Source organism: Peromyscus maniculatus, chromosome 2, assembly GCF_049852395.1.
Source record: "Peromyscus maniculatus bairdii isolate BWxNUB_F1_BW_parent chromosome 2, HU_Pman_BW_mat_3.1, whole genome shotgun sequence".
NCBI classification, from domain to species: Eukaryota; Metazoa; Chordata; class Mammalia; order Rodentia; family Cricetidae; genus Peromyscus; species Peromyscus maniculatus.
In genome coordinates this window covers 81707770-81735037 of record NC_134853.1, presented here as the reverse complement: position 1 = coordinate 81735037, position 27268 = coordinate 81707770, and the positions used below count along the sequence as shown (strand labels likewise).

General features: G+C 46.1%; 1 protein-coding gene across 8 annotated transcripts in view; it reads right to left on the bottom strand.

The window, feature by feature from the left end:
- Nucleotides 1-27268, bottom strand: part of Palm2akap2 (PALM2 and AKAP2 fusion) — a 477882-nt gene that overhangs the window by 209297 nt on the left and 241317 nt on the right. For 6 of the 8 annotated variants that reach the window (XM_016003786.3, XM_016003787.3, XM_006985282.4 and 3 more), the window contains 2 exons: nt 1036-1150; nt 41-62 (listed from right to left, as the gene is read on the bottom strand). In XM_016003786.3, the coding sequence (XP_015859272.1) occupies nt 41-62; nt 1036-1150 (137 nt within the window). Of the gene's footprint in view, nt 1-40; nt 63-1035; nt 1151-16260; nt 16353-23070; nt 23155-27268 lie in introns of those variants that run through there. The other 2 variants (XM_076564259.1, XM_076564253.1) reach the window with 2 other exon arrangements.

Genomic DNA, 27268 nt, shown 5'->3' with positions numbered 1-27268 from the left:
AGGAAAGCATCCGTGTATAGCCAGGGCAGAGTGCACTTACCTCCATCAGCAGTGGAGAGACTCTGTGGAGACAAGAGCAGGACAGAGTGTCACTGTGTGTGCATGTGGTGTATCCTAACCTCAACCCCCCAGACACAGAGCCAGAACCGGGCAGGCAGCAGACAAGACCCAAGCTTGCTTTTCTTCTGGGATCAGTTAAGGATCTACCATTCTCAACCTCCACCGGATGTCAATCAATTTATCATCATCCAGCAACAATTCTGAGTTGTGCTGGAGACGCTATGTTAGAAAATTCCCATCTTGAACTTAATTTTATATAGCTTTTTTTTTTCCCTATCACAAAGACAGGAGGCAGAAAGTGGGGTCATGAGAAATTAGGGCCTCTCTGGTGCTACCGCTAAGAGCCATTTGCTTTTAAATTGGGGGAGTTCCATGCATTTACAGGGTTTGTATTGGGAGTCCCGCCCATTTGCTACAAAGTTGCCTCTAGCCCTTTCATAAAGGAAAGGCTCCAAAGGCGAATTCTAACTAAAGCTACCCAAGGTTGTCTATTCTGCTTAAAAGGTTTACAATTCTGGCACCTAATTTGAAGACTTTTCAGACATTTGGGAGATATGGGGTGTAGACAGTAGCAAATACATAGCATTCCCCTAACAGACTCGTCTCCATGCCTCCCAATGAAGACAGGCCTCTCTGCTGCTGGTATGGAACCTGTTCCTGGCACTTCTGCCCTCTTCAGTGTACCGTTCAGATTTCTCGACTACAGTCTAGCCCAGTGGTTCTCGACCTGTGGGTCATGACCCCTTTGGGGGTCCCATATCAGCTATCTTGCATGTCAGATATTTACATCACAATTCCTAGCAGTAGCAAAAATACAGTTATGAAGTAGTAATGAAATAATTTTGTGGTTGGGGTATCACCACACCGTGAAGAACTGTATTAAAAGGAAGGCTGAGAACCACGGCTCTGCCTGCTTCTCCCGGGGGCTGCCTCCCATTCCCTGCCGTTAGAGAAATCCGGCGTTTTTTCCTTCACCTTCTGCAGGTCCTTGAAGGATTTCTCTGTCTCCTTCAGTTTCTCGAGGATGAGCTGCTCTTTGGCAGATATCTGGGACTCTTCACTTTCGAGCGCTTGTATTTCCTGCTCCAGCCTGGAAGACACACAAACAGAGGACAAGACGCTTTATTGTCCTGCCATCCATTGGCAAGGAAGCAGCCACCTTCCTGCGGAGCAACCTGTACCTTCCATTGTTCACTACACTGAGAAACCAGGCCAAGGTTTTTCCATTACGGAGTATCCTGTGCATCCAACTTGGTTGCCAGGAAGACACCGATCAAAGGAAAACCACCCAGGACTGCCTCCATTGCCTCATGGCCACTGCTCTGCAACATGTTTGGTATCTTTCCATTGCCCTGGCACCCCAGCAACCCTGATGATGTGCATATTTCTTATTCAGGGGTAGATTGTGTTCATACAGCTCAGGACATACGACCGGAAGGAAACAGCTTCAGATTCTCCTAGCTATCTCAGAAGAACATCTCTTTTCTTTGGATGGCCAAAGGGCAAAGGGCAAAGGGCAAAGGGGAAAAGGCCAGTGTTCCTCAAAGGAAGTATACTGCTTAGAAGTGGCTGGTGGCCAGAACCCTGGAGCTGCTGTCTCTTCCTCAGGGACCTCTACTGCCCAAAACAGACACAATGAATGGGACAGAGGCAACTGCTGTTTCTGGATAGTTCCTTAGTTGCTTCAACTATTCCATATTGTTTCAAGAAGGGAACTTTTTTGCACTGCCAAGAGACTCTGAGAATATTCCAGCTATGGTTGTGCTTGGGGCAAAGCCCAGCATTTATACTCTTCTAGTATAATAATGACAGGAATAATGATTAGCTGTTGAGTACTTGCTCACTGTTCTAAGAACTAACCCACACGGTGTGATGGCTACTCTTGGTTGTCAATTTGACTACATCTGGAATGGACTACAGACCAGAAATGGAGGGCACACCTGTGAGAGATTCTCTGCTCGGTTTGAAGTGGGTGAATCCACTTCTAGTCTGGACCTTTGAGTCAGGAAGACCTATGTCTTTGATCTGAATCTTGGGGTGGGAAGACACCTTTAGTCTCAGCCACACCGTCTTCTGGAAGTCTATATAAAAACACAGAAGAAGGAAGCTTTTGCTCTTTGCCTGCTTGCCGTAGCCTTACTAGCATATTCATTCCTTCACTGGTATTGGAGCCTTCTTCTTCGGGACGCCAGCATAGACTGAAGACCAGCTAAGACATCTGCTTTGTGGACTGAGCAACTACTGGATTCTTGGACTTTCCGTTCACGGCCAGTCATTGTTGGATTAGCTGGATTGCAGACTGTAAGTCATTCCAATAAATCCCATATACATATGTATTCACTCTATAAGTTGTTGCTCTAAAGAACCCTTACTAATACATATGGGTTATTTCATTTAACCTTCCCAAGGACTTTATGAGTAGGGAACCCCATTTTAGAGATGAGATCACCAAGGATTTGTATGGTTTAGTAGCTATTTCAGAGCACAAGAATGCAAGCAAGCTAGGAGGTCTAACACCAGTCCCCCCCCCCACTGCACCCCCAGTCACTTTCCTAGCTCTTACTGCATTGGTTCCACAATGTCTCACATATTCCTTGTTCAAACACATTGCATGTATTGGGATAGTGGGCCAGTGTTGTATTGCAACCATGCATGGTGTATCATGCAGAGATAGATGTCTTCTGTCTAAAAGACTACACTTCCGATCCTCTTGAATTCTTTGGTCTGAATTTCTAGTTCATTCATTCATTCATTCATTCACCCATTGGTCAATCACTCATCCATTTTTGCTGGTCGCCATGGCCCATGGCCATCATGGAAGCTTTGCTGTAGTTGACACCTGACTAGGTAGATCTCCCTTGTTCGCCTCCTCTCCATCGTCTCAGCTCTCCTGGGAACTGGCTACCCAGTATGTCAGATTCACAACTGAAACGAAGAGTTCGGAGTGAGAGTTCTGAGAGGCAAGGGGCATCAGGCACAGGCATGGACTGATCAGGGTGAGGCTGTGTTGAAACCTTGGCTTTTTATGTCCCTGGATGTGAGAAATGTATCTTCCTCAAACGACCACTCATTAGACTGCTCAGGGAGAGTGGGAGCCATGCAACTTACAGCACCCCAAAGTATCCCGCCTCTCAGTGCCACCTGACCCCCTCCGTCTCTGTGACGCTTCCCTTTGGGCTTAACTCGCACAGCGGCTCTCTCTGCTCTGACGTGCTACACTTCTCTCTCCTCTGGGGAACTCATTGCACACCTAGAACCATCCTTAACTCAAGTGCCCCCACCCCTCAGTTTCCAGAGAGTTACCTGTAGGGGTGACTTCCCTTTTTCTGTACCCCCTTTCTGCTGTTTTATTTGCTCTAAGACAGGACCTCAGGGATCCCAGTCTAGCCTCACACTTCTTCTGACTCTGCCTACTGAGAGTTCAGGTTACAGGCATGTACCACCATGCTTGGTTTATTGTCCATGGAACCCAAGGTTTTACATATGCTAGGCATCCTTAGTCCCACCCCTGCATCTGTCTTAACCCATTACTCTTATTTATCAGCATTTTTATCAAATCTACTGTAGGTTACAGTACCCGTTTTCTTTTTTTCTTTCTTTTTGTTTTTTGTTTTTGTTTTGTTTGTTTTGCTGTTTTTCAAGACAGAGTTTCTCTGTGTAGTTTTGGTGCCTGTCTTGGAACTCGCTTTGTAGACTACTGACTTTGAACTCACAGAGATCTACCTGCCTCTACCTGCCGAGTGCTGGGATTAAAGGTGTGCTCCACCACCACCCAGTTTAGCAGCAGTTTTCTGCAGAGGTGACTTTCCTCTTGGAAGAAGGCTGCAGCATCTCTACTCTGGTTGTTTATAACTCAAGGAAACAAGTACTGGTGTTATTGACATCAAGCAAATGGAGACTGGAGATGCTAATAAACATCTTACGATGCACAAACAGTCTCTGTAGAGAAGAATGACCTGGCCCCCAAATAGCAGCAGGCATTACTAATTTCTCCACCTGGATTAAAAATTTATCAAGGTGGGGAGGGACACACATTCTCAATATACAAACATTGGATGAATTAATACAAAAGCTGAACCAGCTTGCACAAAGGCTACGAGATGAGGCAATCAGAATTCCTGAAACCAGAGAACATTCTCCAGCAAGCGTTGACCAGGAAGGCTGAGTGTGGGTTGAATACACATAAGATCCAAATGAGAGGGGCTGAATGCTATAGGGGTATGAATGCAGATGTAGAAATCTTTTACTGTCCCAAATGTTCAGCAAAATCTTCTGCATACATCTCTGTGAATTATTCTAGGGAGAAATTGATGCAAGGCGTGAGAGCAGAACAGGAGCAACACACACAGGACAGCTGAGGTGACCTATAAAGCACAGCAATGCAAGTTCTGGGCCAGAACTCTCTTAGACAGGATGCATGAAACTAGTGACCAGGTGAGTTCCAAGAGTTCACCTAAATCTCAAAAGAGCATCACAGCAGATGCCTCAGATATTATCCTTTAACATAGTCCGTCCCTTGAGGACTGCAGAGGTAGCTCAGTGGTTAAGAGCATTTGCTGCTCTTTCAGAAGACCTGAGTTTGAGTACCAGTACCCATGTCAGGTGGTTCACAACTGCCTGTAACTCTAGCCTCAGGGGATCTGGTGCCCTCTTCTCGACTCCATGGACATTGCACTTACACATACCCACACACGAGCACACACCACACACAAATGTGGTGGTGGTGGCGGTGGTGGTGGTGGTGGTGGTGGTGTGTGTCCATCCCTCTCACCTTTGCCTCCCCAGGAAGAACGACTTCTTCCCTGGACCACTAATGTTGATCTTAGCCACTGACTTGCTTTCCTTTCCCTCAACTTTGGATTTAGCCATGTGATGTGTGTTGGCCAATGAAATTAGAGCAAGCAAGACAGAAGCACAAACAGAGGCTTGTGTAGGTTTGCATTGTGCTTGTCTCCGTGACCTCTTGGCCAGAGCCAAGAGACGATGAGGTAACCTTGGCCTCAGAAAGAACGGATCTGAGTTTTGCCCATGGTTAGAAGGCATGTCCAGTCAACGCCATGCTGTAACCCAGAGCCACTCAGCAGAGCTCAGCTTGCGAAAGAGTCAGAAAGAATAAACAACTTTAAACTTCGGACAAGGAGTGTGTGGGAGGTTGTGTTTGTGTGAGTCAGTTTCTTTATGCAGCCCTTGCTGGAACTCTGTATGTAGAGCAGGCTGGCCTCGAACTTACAGAGATCTGCCTGCCTCTGCCTTTCCATCTGCCTCTGCTTCTACCTCTCAAGTACTAGGATTAAAGGCTTGCACCACCCTACCTTGTCCTTTGTTTTGTTTTGAAAGGGTCTTGCTACTGTAGCCCTGGCTGCTCTTGAATTGATAATTCTCCTCTGAGTGCCGGGGGTTACAGGTGGATAGAATTGTTACATAGTACTATTGTGGTAACAATTGAGACTGGTCAATATGTGTGTGCATGAAATTATAGATATTTATATTTTAATATATCCCTATAATGTATATCTCAATTATAGTTGATATAGTTGATATATATGATATATACATACATATGTATATATGTATGTATTCCTACACAAGGGACATTTTTATTTCTCTAATACTGCCTAAGGTTGAAAGATTACGAAGAACTTAAGTTAGCCTGCTGCTCCCTCCAAATCTGAATTGTAAGTAGGTCACCCTTTAATGAAGATTAAGACTGAAAAAATAGGAAAGTATGTCATTGGGTGGTAGGGTTATAGACTATTTTGGTTTTGTTCTTATAAGTTTCAGTAGCTGCTCAATTTAAAATATGGTGTGGTTGAGCATATAGCTCAGTGTTAGTGCTTACCTAGCATATTTGAAATCCTGGCTTTGATCCCCAGCCAGACGGCTCCATGTGTAAAGGTATTTGCCTCTAAGTTTGGCAACCTGAGTTCAATCCTTGGGATCCTCACAGTGGGGGGAGAGAATCAACTTCTGCAAGTTGTCCTCTGACTTCTGTGTATCCATTGTGACACACATGTTCCCACTCCCCAGAACGTACACACACAGGAATTAAATAAAACATAATGAAAACCACTTGTTATTTATCTAACTATGTATCCTGATTTAGAGACAATTTAATTGCCTTTAAAACACCCCCTGAGAACTCATGCTTGGAAGGCAGTGTCTTACAGGAGGTGGGATAAACAGGGACCAGGACCTCAGCTTCTTGGCGTCAAGTCAAGGGGTTAAAATAGTGTTCTCTAACAGCTTTGTAAATACAAACCCAACATTTACTGAGCTTGTTTGGTTGAAAGTGGAAGCAGATACTTCAAGGGATTATAAAACAAATCAAAATTGTGTTAAATATGGCTGACTTAAAAAAACAAAAGTACGGGGCGGGGGTGATGTCCCTAGGGAGCTTCCTTCTGGGGCAGCAGCCCCAGGTAGTTGAGAACTGTGACCTGATGACCACAGGCTGGCTTACATCTGCACAGCCTGCCCCTGTTCTTCCGGTTTCAGGGAGCTCAGCTGTATGGTTCAAATGCTAAAGATTTGGGTCGTGATAGTGCACTGCGTAACTGAGAAGGAAGGGAGAGAGAGAGGAGGAAAACAGTGAAACCAAACCGTTGCGATACCAACCGAGTTTTACCCCAAATGTCATGACTAGAGGGAACGTGAGTCTATGGAAGCCTAAGCAAGCCAGGTCTAAGAAGCTGAGTTTCCTTACAAAATACCTGTAGCTTTGGGCCAGGTGCTAAGGGCACTGGGTGGCCCAGGCCACCACTTCGCTCATACAAACCTGAGTCTCAGAACTGGGGAACATCGTAGGGAACATCGTAAGAAACAGCGTCTCGGGGTTAAATGTGCTGCCACTGTGTAGTTTCGTGACTGAAACCCAACTCGGTCTCTGGGTGCCAAGTAGATATTGCTGTGCTAAAAATAACGAATGGGCAGAAAGTGTAATTTATACAGAAGGTTAATCGAGGATCTACGGGCTGTGACAGGTACACACCAGCCTCTGGCCAGCCTGCTCGGTTCCTTCTGATCGCAGAGCAGACTGTAAAAGGCTATAAGAACTCAGTGCAGCTGCAGAACACAGGAGATGGTTTGGATCATGGCTAAAAGGTCTTGTAAAATGTATCTCCCTGTCCCCCAGCATCCTCATGGAAGAACACAAAGGACCCCTGGCTCTATAAAGCACATCCATCATCCCCTGTTTAAAATTCACTCATGCGTTCATCTATCTAGCTTTACACAAATACTTTCTCTGGACCAGGCAATGTGCTGAGCCCCGGGGACAGGAAGATAAATCAAGCACTGAGTCTGCTTGTGAACGCCCTCAGTTGAGCAAGGAATCTACCCACATAACCAGACACACTAAAGACAGAAGGGGCAACAGCAGGGTGAGGAACACTGTGTTGTGGCTGTGTGTGTGCTAAAACCCCAAGTTGTCCGCCCAGCGTCATTCCTTCTTCCTTAATGAAAGCCTGTTGTTTTGTTGGGGAGAGCGATGAGCTTAGCGGAAACGTACATACCACAGCTCTCACTGTAGCCAAAGGCACCCATGAGGCAGTTTGGGTGGACAGCATGTACATAAAAGAGAGTGTATGTGTGTGTGTGTGTGTGTGTGTGTGTGTGTGTGTGTGTGTGTGTGTGTTGGGGGCAGGGACTTTCAGAAAAGCTCTGTAAGTGTAGAAGGAGTGTTGCTGTTAGTGGCACACACCTTGGCTTCCCTCTTGTTCTTCCAGGTTCCCTCATGGGAGAGTGCCACAGCAGCTTCCAGTCACTGCCCTGGCACCGCTCCAAGCTCGGTGGCTTTCAATATGCACTAGCTTGCATATCCATGGGTCAACCACCCGACATGTGGGGTTGGGATGGGGCGCATCAGGCCAACGTCAAAGTGTTCGTCAGAGTTCTCTTCCCTTCCAGAGGCTCTAGGGGAGCATGCATTTCCTCCTCTTTCCCCCTCTCTCGGGCCATCTGCATTTCTTGATTCATGGACCTCTGCCTCTGTCTTTGAAGTACATGCCTCCTCTCTCTGACTGTTTTTCTGCAGTCAGCCCGCCCCATTATTCTACTCCGCCTCTTGGTCTACTTGATCTAGTTTGGACAGTGTGCTCCCCACCAGCACTGAATGCTCCTGGCCCTAGCTGTGGCAACACTAAGGTAGTGAAATTACTAAAAGATGGGTCCTTCTTACAGGTGTTCGGTCACGGAGGGAGCTACCCTTCAAAGGGGTTGATGTAGTTCTCAAGGGGTCCCGTTTAGTTCCTGCAGCATGTTGTAGCAGGCAAAGCTAGCCTGACTCATGAATCCTTCTTATTTCCCCTTCCACCACGTGGTTCCTTCCCATTCGCACCCACTCCCATCATCATGGCGAGAAGTAGCCAAGGGGTCCTCACCAGAAGCCGGAATAATGGGTTCTATTCTTTGACTTTCAACTTCTGAAACTGTGTTACATTCACTTTTTTTCTTCCTAAAATGCCTGTGGTATTTTCTAATAGCCACAGAGACAGACAAACACAAGCCTGATTTCTCCTCTGCTATGTAACTTACCACAGTCACAGATTTAGAGGTTAGGATGTGAACATCTTTGGGGGTTCACGATTCTGTTGGGGACGTGGTGCTAGAGGAGCAGTCATATAATGCCCACAGAGGCAAGAATGTGATAAGGACAGCTAAATGCAGAAAGCCAGGAACAGTGTGGCGCCAAGAAGCCATAATGGAACACCCACCCCACCTCCAGATCATCTGCTTCGAGGTTCCTTTTTATGAATTGAAACCACAGTTGTGACCACAGCCTAATGCAATTTCCAACCTCTACAAGATGGGAAGAAAACTCGGTTGGGTAGACCACACATTAGCTAGGCTTTTAAGGATGCAAAAGAGAAATAAACATGCTAGAGAGAGGATACATCTCAGAACATCAATCTTCCTATTTGCTCAGTGGCCTGTGGTCTTGCATGGCCTTTTCAGCCAGGCCAGGCTCCCTCCAATTGCATGCCTTCAGAGAGGCATCAACATTCCTGTCCACGTCCCAACAATTCACTGTGCTGTTCAGTTTCTTTTTCCTCACCCCAAAATGCCTAGATTTCAAGGCTCTGTTGAAAGTCAACTTTATTTCAAGATGTAAACAAAGAGAGGAGATGGGAAAGGCTGGCCAATATGGACACTCAGTGCTTCTTCCCACGATCCTCTTGCTCTTGCTTCCCATGGTCCTCTGCTACATCTTTGCCCTCTGACCTACAAAAGCCAATACATGTTTTCTCTTTCTGAGTGTTTTTCAGTTGAATCCAAAAGAGAACAATCTTACTAAAAACTTGGTTTCTGGGGCTGGAAGATGGCTCAGTGCTTAAGAATCCACACTGCTCTTCCAGAGGATTTGAATTTGGTTCCCAGTACCCATAGCAGGTGGATAACAACCCCCAAGAGCCTGACACCCTCTTCTGACCTCTGCACACAAATACAGTCATGTGCATGCACCCATACACACACACACACACACACACACACACACACACACACACACAAATAATTAATTAAATAAAATCTAAAAATGACTCAATAATCTTACAACAATTACATATAAAACAATATGAGTACATCTGCAGCAGAACTATTATATCATTGTTGATAAAGAAAGAAAATGAAGTCCATCTAAATTGACAAGGAACCCTTCCAAACACTGAACTCCTTGGAAACCAGGAACACAGATGTGGGTTGAGGACTAGCGGTAGGGTATGTGGTGGTGGGGGGAGAGCACAAGAGGAAAGTGGAAAGAGCCAGGGGCAAGGAGATGTCCAGGCTCCTTCATGAAGAGAACTCTGTACCAACTGTGAGTGAAGGCAAGACAAATATCAGAGGAATGTCCGTGAAGACCCAGAGTATATCCTGGAGCAAGCAAGTACTCTACCATTGGGCTGTATCTCAGAACAACGTTGACAGTGGATGGAGCCTTTCCAACCTTTCTCACTACTGAGGGACACACAGGAGTGTTCCACACGGCTGCTCCGTTGACATGAGTGTGAATCTCAACAAGCGCTCTCAGAATGAAAGCCGATGCTGCCGGGCTAGCCGAGGGTGCTGAATTCACCTGAACCCTTCTCTTGAACAGCAGTTTCACAGCTGAGCAGCCAAGTGAGGTACCTGTCTGCCCAGGCTGCCAAAATGAGAGTCACAGGAAGAGCTGTTCAGAGAAGCAGGCTGCCCCCCACCACCCACCCCCGTTGCTCAGTTCCCACAATTCCCTGCTTCATGGCAATTCAATCCCTCCGGCAGAGCAGGGCATACAGTCACACGGGGAAAGCCCACAGTGCTGACTAGTCTTATGTCAACTTGACACAAACTAGAGTTATCTGAAAGGTTAGAAACTTAATTGAGAAAAGGCCTCCATAAGACACAGCTGTAAGACATTTTCTTAATTAGTTATTCATGGCGGAGGGCCCAACCCATGGTGGGTGGTGGTTCTGGGTTCTATAAGAAAGCAGGCTGAGCAAGCCATTAGGAAGCAAGCCAGTAAGCAGCATCCTCCATGGCCTCTGCATCAGCTCCTGCCTTCAGGTTCCTGCCCTGTTTGAGTTCCTGTCCTGACTTCCTTCACTGATGAACAGCAATATGGAAGTGTAAGCCAAATAAAACCTTTTCTCCCCAACTTGCTTTCCAGGCACGGTGTTTCACTGTAGCAACAGAAACCCTAACTAGGCACCTACATTTCTCAGCATTTTTTTTTTTTTTTTTTTTTGTGGCCACATGTAGCCTGTTCTGACCAAAGGAAAGTAAGTAAAAGTATTGTAAGGTAGCTTCTAGAACTTTCCTTAGTCCTTGCTTCTTTCAGCCTTCCTTTACCCTTCTGCCTGAAATGCAACTGTGGAGGTAAAGCTTTATATACCATTTTGAACACACAGGACAAGGGCCATCTTTACAGTTAGGAGAGGTGACATTCTAGAAGACTGGGTCCCCGACTCACTCCCAGAGGACACCACCAGATGGCTCATGGCTATGTGTCTGCTGGAGGGAGAAATAAACCTCATGTTTAAGCCACTGTCACTGTAGCTGTCTGTCACACAAATCTACATCTTATCCCAGTCAATACAAGACACATGTACTGTTGAATTTTGAGTGAATGCTTAGAAATTTTCCAAGATTCAGGGCTGAAGATTGTGACAACTCAGAGGCATAACACTGACTCAGCAGAAGGGTTAAAAAAAAGGGGGGGGGGGACTTAATTCATTACTGCTAATCAACCTTTGTAACTAAGGCTTGGCTGGAACTGTGCCCCGAACTTGCAGTGAAAGTCTCAGCAGGGGATCTCAACTGACCAGAACCAGAAGCATTGGTTCACGTCATTGACTGTGAGCTGAGCTTTATCAGGATGAACCTTAAACACTGGCCTCACAGTGTGGCGTCTTAATCACCACATACAAAAGTCACTGGTGACTTCGAGGCTCCAGTTCTACCCTGGAAGCTAAACACAGATATGTGTCTCAGAAGGGACTGTAGAAATGGAAACAAAGGTAGAGGGCAACAATGAATTTTGCGGTGGATTTTCCATTTTCCTCAATCCCTTTCTCCTTAAACAATTTCCAGTTCATCTAGTGAGAAAAAATATTTCTCTGGGTTTCCCTGTGGATCTGGTAAAACTACTGATCAGAAGGTCCACCTCCCTGGCCAAGGAGTAGAGGCTGCCTAACCAAAACCAGTGTGGTGGCCCTGTCATTCCAGGATTCAGCAGGGGAGGTTGATGAAGAGTTCAGGGCCACCCTCAGCTATACCATGAATCTGAGGCCAGCCTGAGCTATGTAAGACTATGTCTCAAAACAAATAAACCAACCAACCTAACTTACCTAGGCCAAGTATGCTCTTAGCCAGAAATCTGTTTTTAAAAAGAATGACCCAAGAATAGAGAAAACAACGTGTCTGATTGATCCCACTGTAGGGTCCTGTTGTTAATTTCTGCTGTCTAGAGCCCCAGACTTTCTGAGACCCCATTCACTGATGCCGGCCTTTGCTCTAAGAGTATTTACTGTGCAGATCCACCTCTCTCACTCTGGCTTAATATTTCTCCGTTTCTCTATTAGAGGTAGAACATCGGGGAGAACATTGTTTTTATCAAGTAGGTAGCTAGCACATCCATTGTCCACATTCCAGGAAGATGTGTATCTGTTTCTATGGCACTCCCCAAATATTTGTCATTTGTGACTTCCATTCACAAGGAGACCACTTCCTTTTATTGGGATGAGTGTCTCTGGAGTCACCGTAGGTCGTGCGGCACTTCACAATGAATAATGTTCAGGGCCCTTAAATAAACAGGATTTCCATTAGTCCTTCTGAGAGAACAGGTCCTCCCCGACTGCAAGGTGGCCGTGGAAACTTGAGTCCATTTCACTTCTCCCACGTCATCCCTCGGATGGGACTGTGACCGAGAAGAGAAAGGCCCTTCTGAGAATTCCAAATGTCCATGTCACATCCTCTCCATAGGAAACGCTCTGGCCACTCATTGCCTCCTTCTCAAATCCAATCTGACTTCCCAGGCTGGAAGTCCACACCTTCCAGGCTCTGCTCCGACCTCTTCCCAGCCTGCGATCCCGCCCCCCACACTCTGTGCCCCTGTGGTCCGGACTGCAGCGGGGAAGCCGGGGCTCATTACCACATCTCCTTCCCTTTCCTCTCTGCCTTCCGTTCATTCCCACGGAACCCGCTCTCAATAATGTCCACGCCATCCCAACTGCCAAGTCAAATGGATCTTCCTGGCCTCTTTACTTGGTTTGTTTGTTTATTGATTTAGTAATGTGTGGGGTCAAATCCAGGACTGCATGCATGCTAGGCAGGTACTCGACCACTAAACTGCATGCCATGCCATGCTGTGGATTTCTTGGCTTAATAGCCAAGGCTGGCTTGCAATTTGCTGTGTTTACAATAGGCTCTAATTAACAATCATCCTGCCTCAGTTTCCCAAGTATTCAGATTACAGGTTTGCCCTAGCAGTCCAAACCATTTTTTTTTTAATTCTATTTTTTTTTTTTTTTGAGCCAGGGTCTCATTATATATCCTTGCCTGGCTTGGAATTCTCTATGTGGAACAGGGTGGCCTCAAACTCATAGAGATCCTCCTGCATCTACCTCTTGAGGGTTGAGATTAGAGGCTCCCAATCTTTATTTACTGTTGATGACCCTTCTTCTCTTTTTTTGGGGTGGGGGGGAGGTCAGAGTATTATAGTCTCAATGTGTGCTCCACTTCTCTCCTTTTTCTCCTGTGTGTATGTATGTTTGTGTATAGAGGGGTGCACATGTGTGTGGAGGCCTCAAGTTAGTGCCAAGTGTCTTCTATCACCCTTTACCTTATTCTTTGAGACAGGCTCTCTCACTGAATCTGGAGCACCCTGATTTGGCTAGATTGGCTAGACCAACAAGCCCCAGGGGTCCTGCTGTCCAGTCTCCCCAGTGCTTTGATAGGTTACTGGTGTGTGTTACCATGCCTGGCTTTCCCAGACTAGGGCATCAAACTCAGGACCTGATGCTTTCCCAGCAAGGCCTCCACCAACCGAGCCTCCTTCTCAGCACCCACCTTCACCTGCTTCTCTTCATCGTTCGTTTGGCCCACTGTTCTTGCTCAGCATTTCTAACTGGCTAATCGTGTCTGGCCTCATGTTGGATCATTCCTGCCTACAAGCTGATGCCCTGTTTCATCTGGATTCTCAGCACCACTCCTGACCCCAACCTCCATGTACAACTGCCTTTTAAGTCCTCTAGATACTCCATCCACAGGTACCTCAAATTCAACCCAAGAAAGACCAGCCTCGCCTCCTTCAAGCTTTCCCCTCTCTGGCATTCTGGTTTTAGCTCAGTTCCCAGCACCAGGATCAATCCACTCAGCCTAAGATACCCTGGATGTTCTCTTGACCTCTGACCTGCTGTTCTTTGGCAATCACCACACAGATACAGAGGATCCTTAACTGATGATAGAGTTACCCAAGAAATCCACCATAACACACGGAACCTCCCAAACAGAACAACTCAGCAGTCCAGTCTGCGGCACAGTATCAGTTGTGCCCATTCCCCTGAACTCCATGGTTACTAGGAGCTGTATCTGTCGCCACTGCCCAGCATCTAAGAGAGACCTTACCATGTGTGACTAGCCTGGGAAAAATGAAAATTTAAAATCTAAAGCATAGTTTTTACCTGATGTGAATCCCTTCAGTGCCACCATGAAGTTGAAAAACTGTGGACAGAATCATTGTACATCAGGGCTCATATAAATGTGAGTATATATATATGTATATATATGTATACATATAGTTATATATATACATATATATAAGTCCATTTGCTCCACAACTCTTGCACCCCATTTTCTCTTTAACCCTAACGCAGACTGCCTCCCTAAATGCCTGCAACAGCCTACTAAACAATATGTTTGTCTCCACACGGCCCCGGCACCCTCAAATCCAGAACAGGCTTGGACCATACCACAATGTCCATCCCCGCTGGAAGCCACACTCAGGCCTCTGGTACGATCTGTTAACTCCAGGGAAGACCATTTCTTAGTGGATCGATCCCTGCGCACACTGCTGCCTGTGCTCCTCTGTCTGGATTGCCTTGGCTCTCTCCTTTCCCCTGGGCTCACTCTCTCAGAATCCACTCAGGATTCGCTCCCTTCTGCAAGCCCTGCTTGTACACGGCCTCTTTGCTGCTTTACCTCAGACACACTGCTAGCCATTGCATTTTCATCACCTGCTGATGGATCTGCGGCTCCCTCCCCAGCAGGAGTTAGCAATGATGCTGAGGATAATTGCTACCCCTTCTGCTTCTTTGACTGTGGCTGCTAGCATTTAGCTAGCCTTGCAGATGGCATGGAGCTGATTCATCCATTAAAGTTCTCTGTGAATGTTGATTCTGTGTATGTATGATTTCCATGAATGCATAAACGGTTCTCAAGCAGACACAGCCTGTAGACTCAACCTGTGCATCATTTTCTTCAGTAGAAAATGGCTCTGAAAAGAACAAATTCAAAATAGTGACACTTCTGGGTTACGCAAAACAGCTGCTTAAGGAAAAAAACCTGTCTGCTTGTGGGATAATACAAAAAGGAATTGCAACATTTTCTGTGGTTTTCATTTCTTTTAAGAAGATTTTTTAAAAATAAATTATATGTATGCCTGTGTGACTCTGTGGGTTTGTGCATGTAAGTACAGGTGCCTGTGGAGGTCAGGGGCATCAGATCCCCTGGAGCTGGAGTTAAGGGCAGGTGTGAGCCATTGGATGAGATGGGTTCTGAGGACTGAACTCAGGTCCTCTGTAAGAGCAGTGAGTGCTCTTAACTGCTGAACCATACCTCTAGCCCTTGCTTTCTCTTTCACATACCTCCAATATATAATTTTATCGGACTGCAGGTATGTGTGTCTTTATATGTGTAATCAATTTTTCTTTATCCTCTCAGGGTCACCTAAATAAAAGCATACGTGCAGATACCCTGGTAAGCAGGCAAGGGGCCGGAGTAATGGGAGTGTTGGCATTGACTTCATTTGTCCCGTGTTCCCTTTCATTCACGCCCCACGGAGGAAGCATCTGGCCTCCTATACCAGATTGTGAAAGCTGTTTACGTGGTACATTCCTGACTTCCAAATCCCTGTTTACTCATTGTTTGTATCTAAATTCAGCACTCCATGTTAGCTCTCGGGCTGACTCAGGGTTTCCCATTAGAGCGTGGGGTGTGTGTGTGTGTGTGTGTGTGTGTGTGTGTGTGTGTGTGTGTGTGCGCGCGCGCGCGCGCGTGTGTTTTCATCCAGATAGCTTCATCAAGACATCATCACTTGCTGTCTATATTAGAAGTCGCTCTTGGGGAGACAAGCAGTGCTTCCAAGACTTGGAAGTTAGAATCTTAAAGACTGACTCAGGGCTGGAGAGATGACTCAGTGGCCGAGAGCACTGGTCGCTCTTCCAGAGGACCCAAGTTCAATCCCCAGTAACCATAAGGTGGTTCACAATCATCTCTAACTCCAGTCCTCAGGGATCCAACACCCTTGTCTGGACTCTGTGGGCACACACACGTGGCCTACATTCACACACGTTTAAATGAAAATAATTAAAACCTAAGGATCAAACAAGATTCACCCAAAGAAATGATTATTTAGTATCCAGCACAAGCGGTGGTAAAAATAGCTCGCATTCTCTGAATATTTCCCGAGCTAGACAGCAGAGGGATGATGGGCGCGGTTCCGTTTCTTACCATGAGAACCCGCACCCGGCAGAGGGAGAGCTGGAGGCTGGGGGAGGCTGAACAGCTACGAGCTGCCTGCCAGCCATCAGATGCAGAGCTGGGTTTGCTGGAGCCTTGAAAATCAACTGCCACTCAGCACAACCCTGTTTCCTAAGAAGAAATGCAGCGTTCCTGTCCTCATGGTCTTCAGTTCTTCCTCACTTTGGGATAGAATCGGCTCCTCCCAATACTTTAAACACAGAGAGCTGCACCGGTTGAGGAGGGAGCTGATTGAAACCTCTGCCCACACCATCTCTCGCCTCAGATTGACTGTTCACTGGAACAGAAATAGAAGCTGGGTACCACCACCCCACCCCACCCCCGAAAACATAAACAGCATCTCATGTGTTACGGGCTGCCTTCACAATGCCTGGAAGAGTGTTCATCCAGAGCTCATATTCTACTGCAGAAAGAAGATTCGAGAAAGGAGCCCTTTCCTCCCGTGGCCGTCTTCACCATGGGCATCCATGAGCTGCCTAACCAGCTCCCACAGAACAAACAGGGCCTCTGCTATTTGAGCCCTAGAAGGGAGGATGTCAGCCCTCCTATACCCTTCAGAAGGTATAGATGACGAGTTCATTGAGCCTGAGCCTGAGGCTCAGAAAATGGTCAGAGTGGGGGGGGGCAGGAGGAGGAGATAGTAGCCTAGGTAAATACAAGCAGACCTTCCTGAAGGAAACTTCGTCAGAGCTTCTGGGTGTTCCTCGCCATGTTTTCCATGCTTGACATTACCAGGTGACAGCCCCTTTTCAGTGGAGAAGTTTGTCTCTCGGCTGGGACAATTCCAAAGTTATTCTAAGAGTTCCTGCACTGAGCAGATCAAGCCAATCAGGAAGCTCCCCCGAATGGGCTCAGCTCAGCGGGTTGTTTCCCACTTGGACACTTCCTGGCATTGTTCTCTGGCTTGTTCTCAGAGTCACAGAGCGGGGCCCTGCCCCTTCCTCTCAGAAGCTGGGGACTGTGGTCAGGCTGTGGCCCAGCTATGGGTTGCCCTACACAAGGTTGGGGACCCGACATCTGGCAAGGGGGGAGGCCTGTAATGAAAAGAGCTCTTAGCCCAGGTGAGCAAAGCAGAATTTACAACACATGGAATGCTCGTGAAGCAGGGGTTCCTGGCATTTTGAGAGACAAGTCCAAAATGGCCAGTGTCATTTATCAATGTTTACCAAGTGAGTGCCAAGCTTGAGGCAGGGATTGCTGCTGGGTTTCTACACGAGGGGACGTATCCTCTGATGGGGAAGGTGTGTTAACAGTTGCGGCATAGCACTTAGCAGAGCTGACATCCCAGTTATGAAGTGCTGTGGGACCATGTCTCCGTCAGGGTTTTTACGGCTGCAATGAAACACTGTGACCCACAAGCAAGTTGGGGAGAAAGGGTTTATTTGGCTTACACTTCCACATTGCTGTTCATTATTGAAGGAAGTCAGGGCAGGAACTCAAACAGGGCAGGAATCAGAGGCAGGAGATGATGCAGAGGCCATGGAGGGGTGCTGCTTACTGGTTTGCTCCTTATGGCTTGCTCAGCCTGCTTTCTTATAGAACCCAGATTGATCAACCCAGGGTGCATGATCCACATTGATCTGACCCCTCCCACATCATTCATCTCAAGAAAATGTCCCATAGGCTTACCCACAGGCCACTCTAGTTGGGGCATCTTTTCAGTTGAGGTTCCTTCTTCCAAAATGACTCTAGCTTGTTGACATGAAACTAGCCAGCACAGACTACAACCAAGGAAGACATTCGTCAACTGCCTAGGGAAGGGCAGGGCAGAATTTCACAACCTTGGCACATATCAAGCGAGATCTTACAGGATGAGAAAAACTGCTGAGGCACAGAAGTCTTCAGAGGGCATGCCAGCCAAGGTGGCAGCGTGGACAAAGGAAATAGAAATGCACAGGGAGGGGGCAAGTGTGTGAATGAGACTCTCTGAAGAGATGGACTACAACAGTGTGTACTCATGACAGGAAGTGGTAGGAGGGCCAGTGTGGTGGCTTCTGAATGACACACTCAGGAGATTAATCCTGAAAGGCAACAGGAAATCTAAGTTTCTTTTTTGTCTATTTTAAAGAAGTAATGGGGGTTGGGGGCTAGAGAGCTAGCTCAGCAGTTAAGAGTACTTGATGTTCAACCATGAAGATATGAGTTCAGATCCCAGCACTCAAGTTAGGTGGCTCACAAACACCTGTAACTCCAGCTCCGAGGAATCCAGCGCCCTCTTCTGGCCTATGTGGGCACTGCACACACATCCGACACATACATAAATAAAAGAAAAAGAAATATTTAAGTGATTGGATCAACTATGTTCTAGAAAGCCCATGCTGAATTGTGTTTATCATGAACCATAGCTTTGTTTACTGATTGTTATAATCACATTCATGACTTCCTAACCAAACTTTGTGTATTAGTGTGGCCCCACAGGCTGGGCCGAGAAAAAAAAAAAAAAAGCAGTATTAAACAATGAAACTGTGTCTAAAAATAAATGGGGTTTCACAGTGTCTAGAATTTGTGTGTGTTCAGCAAGACCTGGGGTTCCTCCTTCTCAGCCCCACCTCCCCGTCAGCCACGTTCCTACAGCAGCAGAGCTGTCCAAGGCCCACAGGGCCCTCTTCCTGAGAAAGCAGAGGAAACTGGACTGCAGGTGGCGGAGTCTCCACTCTGGAGATCTCAGGTTGAATGTCAGTCAAGGAATGGATTTGAACTTCAAGCCCCTAACTTAAAGTCTCCCAAGGACGGAAATGGTCTCAACTCCACAAGTTTGCACTAGAAGGACAATATGCCCCACTTTAGATGCTGATCGATGCCCTTACCAAGCCACAGCAGGAAATTTTGGAGCCATAGTCTGAGGGTGATTATGGGAGTGTGGGGGCGTCTAAGCAAACTCAAGCTTCTCTTCATGGCTGTGTCAGTGGCTCCTAACAGTGCCTCCTGCTAGGGCTGTAGACACATCACAGCCCAGCACTGCTGACCCCTTGGAGCCTCTCGGACAACTCTGTCATTTTTCTCTCTCACAGACATAACAGAAATATTCTATCTTTAAATCGCCAGGGAGAGTACCTATGGGGCTCTTTCTTGTGCCTTGGGATTTTGAAGTAGAAGCAGCTACAGCCTGGCTCAGGCTCACATGTGCCCCCTAGTGGCTAGAAAGTACAAAGGCCCTGGATGGACCGGCTTTGGAGGAGTTCCACTGGTCTGAGCCCTAGGTGGTCTCTGCTTAAGTGAGCTGAGATGGCCAGCGTCTTACCATATTTATTATGGTGTTTTCAAACAACAACAACAAAAATCTTTAGAAAACAGTCATAAAACTTGAATTCTAGTGACCTTTGTCCCTGTAGATATCACTCCTGCTTTGTGACAGCTATTATGATGAGAATGTGATGCTGAGAAAGATGTAGATGTCTGGGTTTTCTAGCTCACATGCTCTGAAGGGTAGAGTTTCCCTCACACCAGGAACTCCCTAATGGAAAGTTCCAGATGCAAAATGATTCACGCATAGGGATCAAAGCCAAAGTGAATGGGATGCCTTAAGCCAAGTTAGAGTTTTTGTAATACTTAAGTTCAGGTCCAAAGGAAAACAATGCCCCTTAAGATTTCTTTTGTGCTGTGCCAGACATGTAACCCAGTGGCAGAAATACTTGCCCAGCATTTGTGAGAACCTAACTTCCATTCCAGAACTGGGAAAACCAAAACAACACAATTTACCTATAGACTTAAGCTTTTAATTAATGCCTTGGGTCAGAAAGACAACCTGATAGGCCATTTGAACTGTAAGTCCTGGGAGCAGGGACATGGACTCAACATTCTTTTTCAGAAATGCTTGACGAATTTTGAATTTCAGCTTCCGCAGAGTCTCACATAGCCTGGGTTGGCCTTGGATTCACAACGGTCTAAGGGTGACCTTGAACTTTTAACCCCGTTGTCTCCACAGACCAAGTGCTGGCATTACAGGCTTCGGTTTCAGATTGGGGATACCTATACACGGGTAATGAGATTTCTAGAAGATGGAATGAAAATCTTAGTTATATTTTTCATGTGCTTTATTCACGTAGCCTGATGGTAATTTTATACGTCCAATGTTTTAAATCATTTTGTGCATGAAACAAAGGCTCTTGCTATGAAATTTTCCAATTGTGGTATCATGATGGCACCCCAAGGAGTTTCCAACTTTGGAGCATTTCAAATTCAGGATTTGGGGATTAAGGATGCTAAACCTGCAGGACATAGTGTGCTAAAATTATGTAATATGTTATATATGTATAGACACGCGCGCACACACACACAGACACAATGTTTGGTGAGACCTTCCCTCTGCCTTCCCTGTACTAGGGTTACAGGTGTTCACTAGCACAGCCAGATCTAGAGCAATAGATATTCTTACACAGCTCACTCCTTCCTGTTGGCTGATATGCCCCAACACTGGTCATCTCCGTATTTGTCAGCTCCACTCTAGAGGTCATCTCCCTGTCTCTGTCTTTCCTGGCTCCTGAAACTGTTCAATTACCCCCTGAAAGCACAGGGAAGCCTCAGTACAACCCCAACCACAACTGAGTCCAGGGCAGACTAAACGTGACCTGTAAATAAGACAGGTGCCTGGGTGTGGGAGGTCTCTGGCAGAGGCCATGACCCAGGACTGGCATCACATGGTTTTTGTGTGAGCAAACAGATGTGCGATCACACAGGTCACACTTGAGAATGTGCACATTTCCATGAAGCCCAAACTATACCCAACAGTGGTAATGATGGCAGCAGAGAACACGTCCATGAATGCTTTTGAGAGTATGGTGCACTTTTCACAGTAGTTGGGATTATTTCATTCCAGCATTAAAGAGGAGAAAATTGAGAGGGAGGGAGGGAGGGAGGGAGGGAGGGAGAGAGAGAGAGAGAGAGAGAGAGAGAGAGAGAGAGAGAGAGAGAGAGAGAGAGAGAGATCCAAACACTTGCTATGTCAGTGAGCATTCATGCAGCCTCCTTGCTTATTTCAGGCAGAGGAGTGAGTAGGGTATCCTGTAAATAGGCTGGGTTAGGAGTCTCACTAATCTGAGATTTTTTTTTTTGAGATTTACTTTTTAAATTTGATGTGTACGAGTATTTTGCCTGCATGTATGTCCATGTACCGCATCCAAGGGGTATCCTCAGAGGCCAAATGAGGGTATAGGATACCCTTGAACTGGAGTTACAGATATAAACCATCGTGTGGGTTCTGGGAATCCAACTCAGGTCCTTTGGAAAAGCAGCCAGTGTTCTTAGCTGCTAAGCCGCCGCTCCAGCCCCTAATCTGACTTTTATAAACAGTTCTCTGCCCTTTCCTGGCTGAAACACTGGGCACACTATACATTCCTCAGTTTCCCCACTTGTGAAATACTGGCAGCTATGGATCTGAAACTAAAAATTATGAAGATTAAATGAATTTGAGTTTGAAACACTAAGGATACTGCCCACGATGGTAAAAGCACTGTTTAAAGCTTTGTTCTTCTTGTCAATTTCATATAAATATAAAAATGTTTAAAGACTAGTCTGTTAAATGCAGCTTACACTGCTTTACAGGGCAAACTAGAACATACTGGTTAGTAAATTCATATTCACCTCCTCAGTGCTGTCCTTTAAGTTTGTGGCCTAAAAGATCCAGTAACATCTGCAGATTCTCGGGTCAAACTGAATTTTCAGAGAGTATGAGTGTTTATCAATTCAATACTTACAGGAAGACTAAAGAATGGATATTGGCTTTGAGAACGGTGAATGGTGACTGGATACACGGGTGATATCTACATTTAAAATAATTGAGCTGGGCTGAGGATGGATCTTGGTGGTAGAACACTTTGTCTAGTATGTGAGAGGCCCTGGGCTTGCTTTTCAGTACTTCAAAGATCAAAATAAAGTAAGTTTAAAAATTCCAGAAAATCATATTCCGTTTCCCCATGCAGGGCAGGCTTGCATGCTTGGGACGCCATCTAGTGGTGGGCAACGTCACCCCGCAAACTGAGCCAGTCCGGAAACTGTCCTTTGCGTGTTTAGTCATGGATGATGACTTGGGAAGACAAAGTCCATTTTATCCAATCAAAATGTCCTCAACCTGAATTGGTTGTGAGGCTTGACGCTCACCTTCTCCACAGCTCTAGGCTGCTGCTCCTGATGCCGCCTCTGACTCGGACATGGTGACCTCAGGTTTGTGAAGTGACTTGTTTTATTTGTGTTCTGGTGTCCTGGCACACCCATGGTTGGTACACTGTCTTCCTTAATCCTGCCAAATTCAACCCAATGTAGCTCACTGCCCAGTTGGTTCCCAGGCTGCCCTTGAATTATTTCCCTGACCTTTGCTCTAATGGCAGCATGGAAGCAGATTCCTAGCTTCACCAGTGGGTTTATTATAACTCTCAAACTTTTTTTTTTCTCCACACAGGGCTTCTCTGTATAGTTTTAGTTGTCCTGGAACTCGCTCTGTAGACCAGGCTGGCCTCGAACTCCCAGAGATCCACCTGCCTCTGCCTCCCAAGTGCTGGGATTAAGGGTATGCACCACCACCACCCGGCAAACAATAGTAGCTCAGGATTCAGTCCTTTTTTTTGTTTGTTTGTTTGTTTGTTTTTTCGAGACAGGGTTTCTCTGTGTAGCTTTGCACCTTTCCTGGATCTCGCTCTGTAGACCAGGCTGGCCTCGAACTCACAAAGATCCGCCTGCCTCTGCCTCCCGAGTGCTGGGATTAAAGGCGTGCACCACCACTGCCTACTGATAACTCTTAATAATGCTGCCTGATCTCTAGGCTAAATTCTATTTCCCTCCACTCACCATCCAAAGCCCTCCATGACCTTCTCTTATGATCTTCTTCTTTTGCCTTTTTCTTTGGAACCCCTTTTGGGGTTAGGCCTGAGACGACCACCTTTAAGAGGCGAGTAGGACCTGTGAGAAGAACCACTCCATGGCAACCACTGTTGCTATGGGAGACGCACTGTGTGAGCATAGAGACACGCTGTCCACACTTCCGTCTCCAAGCTCCCCTTCCTCTCCAAGGAGCACCAACACAGCAGAGATAGCGAGGGCCCCCAAGAGCATCTTGGCCCCATTGGCCGTTTGTAGCAAGTGACAGAACTGGGAATAGCCAAGTGGGCCTGGTCTGCATACGGCATCCACAACACCCTACCGACACGGCCAATAAGCTCCATTCCCACACACACATGGCCACTGGTTCCTAAACATGACATCATACCACAGCTCCAATCCAACTCTGGAGCTGGGATCTTGCTTAGGGCTGGAAGAGACCAAAGCCTTGCTGAGGTGCGGGAAGGGTCGTCATTTCCTAGTGTGGTTCCTTCTAATACTGAACTTCAGCATTCACAGTTTTATGTTCTCTGACCCTAAAGTTTCCTTCCAGTTGAGACACATTGAAATTGACTATTTTTGTTTGTTTGTTTGTTTTTTAATGGGTCAATCATGATGTTAAAAGATTCTAGAATTTATCATCTAAGATTCTAGCTTTGTGTGGTGGCTCATGCATATAATCCCAACACTTAGGAAGCTGAGGCAGGAGGCTAACCATGAGTTTGAGGCTGGCCTAGACCAGATAATGAGTTTCAGGCCAGTGTGTGCTATAGTATCACAGTATAGATCCTATCTCAGAAAAAAAAAAAAGAAGAAAAAAGGTTCTATGTAGGGACAAAAATGCCCTGCTGTAGGATGGTCTGTATGTCAAATTGCTCTGATTGGTCAATAAATAAAACACTGATGGCCAGTGACTAGGCAGGAAGTATAGGCAGGACAAAGAGAAAAGAGAATTGGGGAAACAGGAAGAAGGGGGGAGACACACTGCAGCCACCGCCAGGACAAGCAACATGTAAAGACGCCGGTAAGCCACCAGCCACGTGGCAAGGTATAGATTTATAAAAATGGGTTAATTTAAGATATAAAAACAGTTAACAAGAAGCCTGCCACGGCCATACAGTTTATAATAATATAAGTGTCTGAGTGATTATTTTATACATGGATTGTGGGACTGCGGGACTTGGTGGAACCTGGAGAGAAGCCCTCCAGCAACAATACCCTGTCTCAAGTCAAGAGTAAGTTCATTCTAAAACTGAATTACAGGATGTATGTGCCCAATAGACCCCTATTAGTAACCTCAATTCAAGCCTATATCCAGAAGCTTCAGGACAGTCCTGAAAACCCAAAATTAGTGAAGAATGCATTCATCTCCCACTATGACTACCTCTAACCTATTTTGGCACCAGCATAAGCATTTAATTAACATTTACTAGGTGAATGAATCAATCTTACTAAGATTAAACTCATCCAACCTCCAGGGAGATAAAAGCCTAGATCTTAAGACTCTAAATTTCTGCCCCAAGGACAGATACAGCACCTCTCAGCACCTACTGAGTGCATATTCTATCTGCTGGGTGCCTAGGCCGAGGGAAAGAGCTTACCTTTCTCGAAGCACCTAGCCACCGGTTCCCACGATGCTCAGTGGGTCCTTATGTAATAATTCTAATCCAAACATGTTACATCAACCACTTCTGAGCGATGTGGATGTTTTTGTCCCTGCTTCCAGATAAATTAAAACCATGCCAATACAAACATCTCCTTCCTTTAGTTCCTGTCATGACTAGACATCAATCGGAGTAATAGAGGCAGGTATAGAAATCCCAGCTCTCAGGAGGCTGACACGGGCCTCAACAAAGTATGAGACAAGGGCCCAATTTCCAGCGGGAAATATCTGCAAAGAGAGATCTTTGCAGCATTTACACCCAAAGCACCTGAAACCATGTCCCTTGAACTTCCTTTTCTTCCTCCCCTCCATAAATACACAGGAAATCTCTGAGCCAAGAAGTGTACTAGGATCTGAGAGTACAAAGAGGAGTGTTACATTCTCAGTATCTCCAGGGGACCTAGGCTAGCAGAGGAAAGAAACATGGCTTCTCATATGCTGATGTAGTAAGTTCTGAGCTAAAAATGCCTTTGGGGAACATTAAACCAGGCTTAAGCCATGAAACCACCAGGGCTTACAGAGAGAAGCATCTGTTTTTCCCCCTTTTCTGATTTTTTTTTTTTTTGAGACAGGGTCTCTCTATGTAGCCCTGGCTATCCTGGAACTTGCTATGTAGGCCAGACTGGCCTCAAAATCACAGAGATGCCTGCCCCTGCCTCACAAGTGCTGGAAGTAAAGACGTGCGCCACCACCCTGGCAAAAAGCAGCAGCTTGAAGAATGAGCATTGGTTAACCCAGAGGGCTGCAGCTAATGAAAGTCCCTGGATCTAGAGGCAGTCTGTCCAAAGAACAGGACGCACAAGGAGTTGGATACCTTCAGGGAACTACCGACAGTGCCTGGGTGGTCAGTGATGGGAGGACCCCGGGAGGACAGACCAAAGAAGCCGGCAGAGATCCCATCTTAAATGGTTTCCTTAGCCACATCAGGGAGTTCAAACTTCATTTTATGGCCCAAGGGGAATAGAGGGAGGGTTCTAAGGGGGACAGTGACATCATGAGGCATAAACTTATCCTTCTGGAGTTGGGCAAGAGGCTATTGCAGTAATCACAAATGATGATGGTGGACTGAACTCAGGCTATGGCAGTATGAAGGGGCAAGAGCCAAGAGTTAAAGAACTCAGCATGGTATAAGGTAATGGATTAGATGTGGGGGGGGGAGATGAGGGTAAGAGTCAAGGACAGTGCTCCAATTTTTGTCTCAAACAAATATGTGGATAGTTATACCTTTTCAGTGTAAATTAGCACCAACCAGAAAGAACCAATTAGCGATCAACGAACTTGACTCTTGCTTTGTGGTACTTAACAATCAAACCAGGGACTTACATGTATGAGGGAAACTACTCTACCATCGAGCTATGCCCCAGGCCTTAGGTTTTTCTTTTGCTTATTTGAGGCAAGGGCTCACTTAACTAGTTCGGACTGATCTGGAACTCATCCTCTATAGCCTACCATGTGCCAGGATTGCAGGCTGGTGCCACCATATCCACCTAAACTCAGGGTTTAATATATGGACTTACCATGCGGGCACACATACATACATACATACATACATACATACATACATACATACATATATACATACATATATATATATGTATATATATATATATAAGTTTTTTATAATCTTAAAAAATAAATCTGATCTAGTGGCACGTTCGAAAGGAAGGAAAATGTGTCGAGTTATAGGTGTTTGGGGATCATCCAAAAGGCAAAGACAGGAGGTGAAGCTGACATATGAGGGACTGAAGATGAAAACTGAGCTGAAAGACTGTTCCCACTGCCAAAGCCACGGCAGCCAATGACTTCACTCGGAGATAACGAGGCCATTATGAAGCAGACAGTGCCGAGATAGGAGCATCAAAGGACCAATGAACATTTCAGGGCTGGAGAGAGGAGAAGGCACAGCAAGTCAAGGGTGCTGTGATTCTGAACACCAAGAAGAGTGTGTCCTGCATGAAGAAATAAGAAGTGACCGACAGTTTCGATCTCAGTCAACCAAGATTCAGATTCGAAAATCTCCATTGTACTTAGCCACTAACCTGTCACTGGTGACTTGGCAAGGACAGGTCATTGACAGGTAGAGATGTGAGTGGGAGGTGGAGACACTACTCCAGAAGTCAGGTACAAGGAGGACACATGCTGACCGGTAAAGACGGGACAGAGCCTGTGGAATCTGAAGGTGGACAAGTTGTCAATGCAGACAGGCGTCCCTAGGACCTTAGCAAAGTGCAGTTTTGTGTTTCTGGTTTTGTTTTCTAATCAGATTTGAGATTTTTTTTTGAAGGTTAAGCAATTAAACAAACAGTGGTATATCCTGACAAAAAGACATTCATCTCCTATGACTATGAACATAAAGTAGTCTGGGCAAGAAATATTTCCAACATCCATAAAGACACAATTATGAGTTCAGCACTCAAAAGATCTGTTTCCTCATCAGTACTGATGGCCTGGATAGAAAATGTGTGAGAGCAATAGGGTGTACTCAGTGTGAATGCGCAGGTCAAG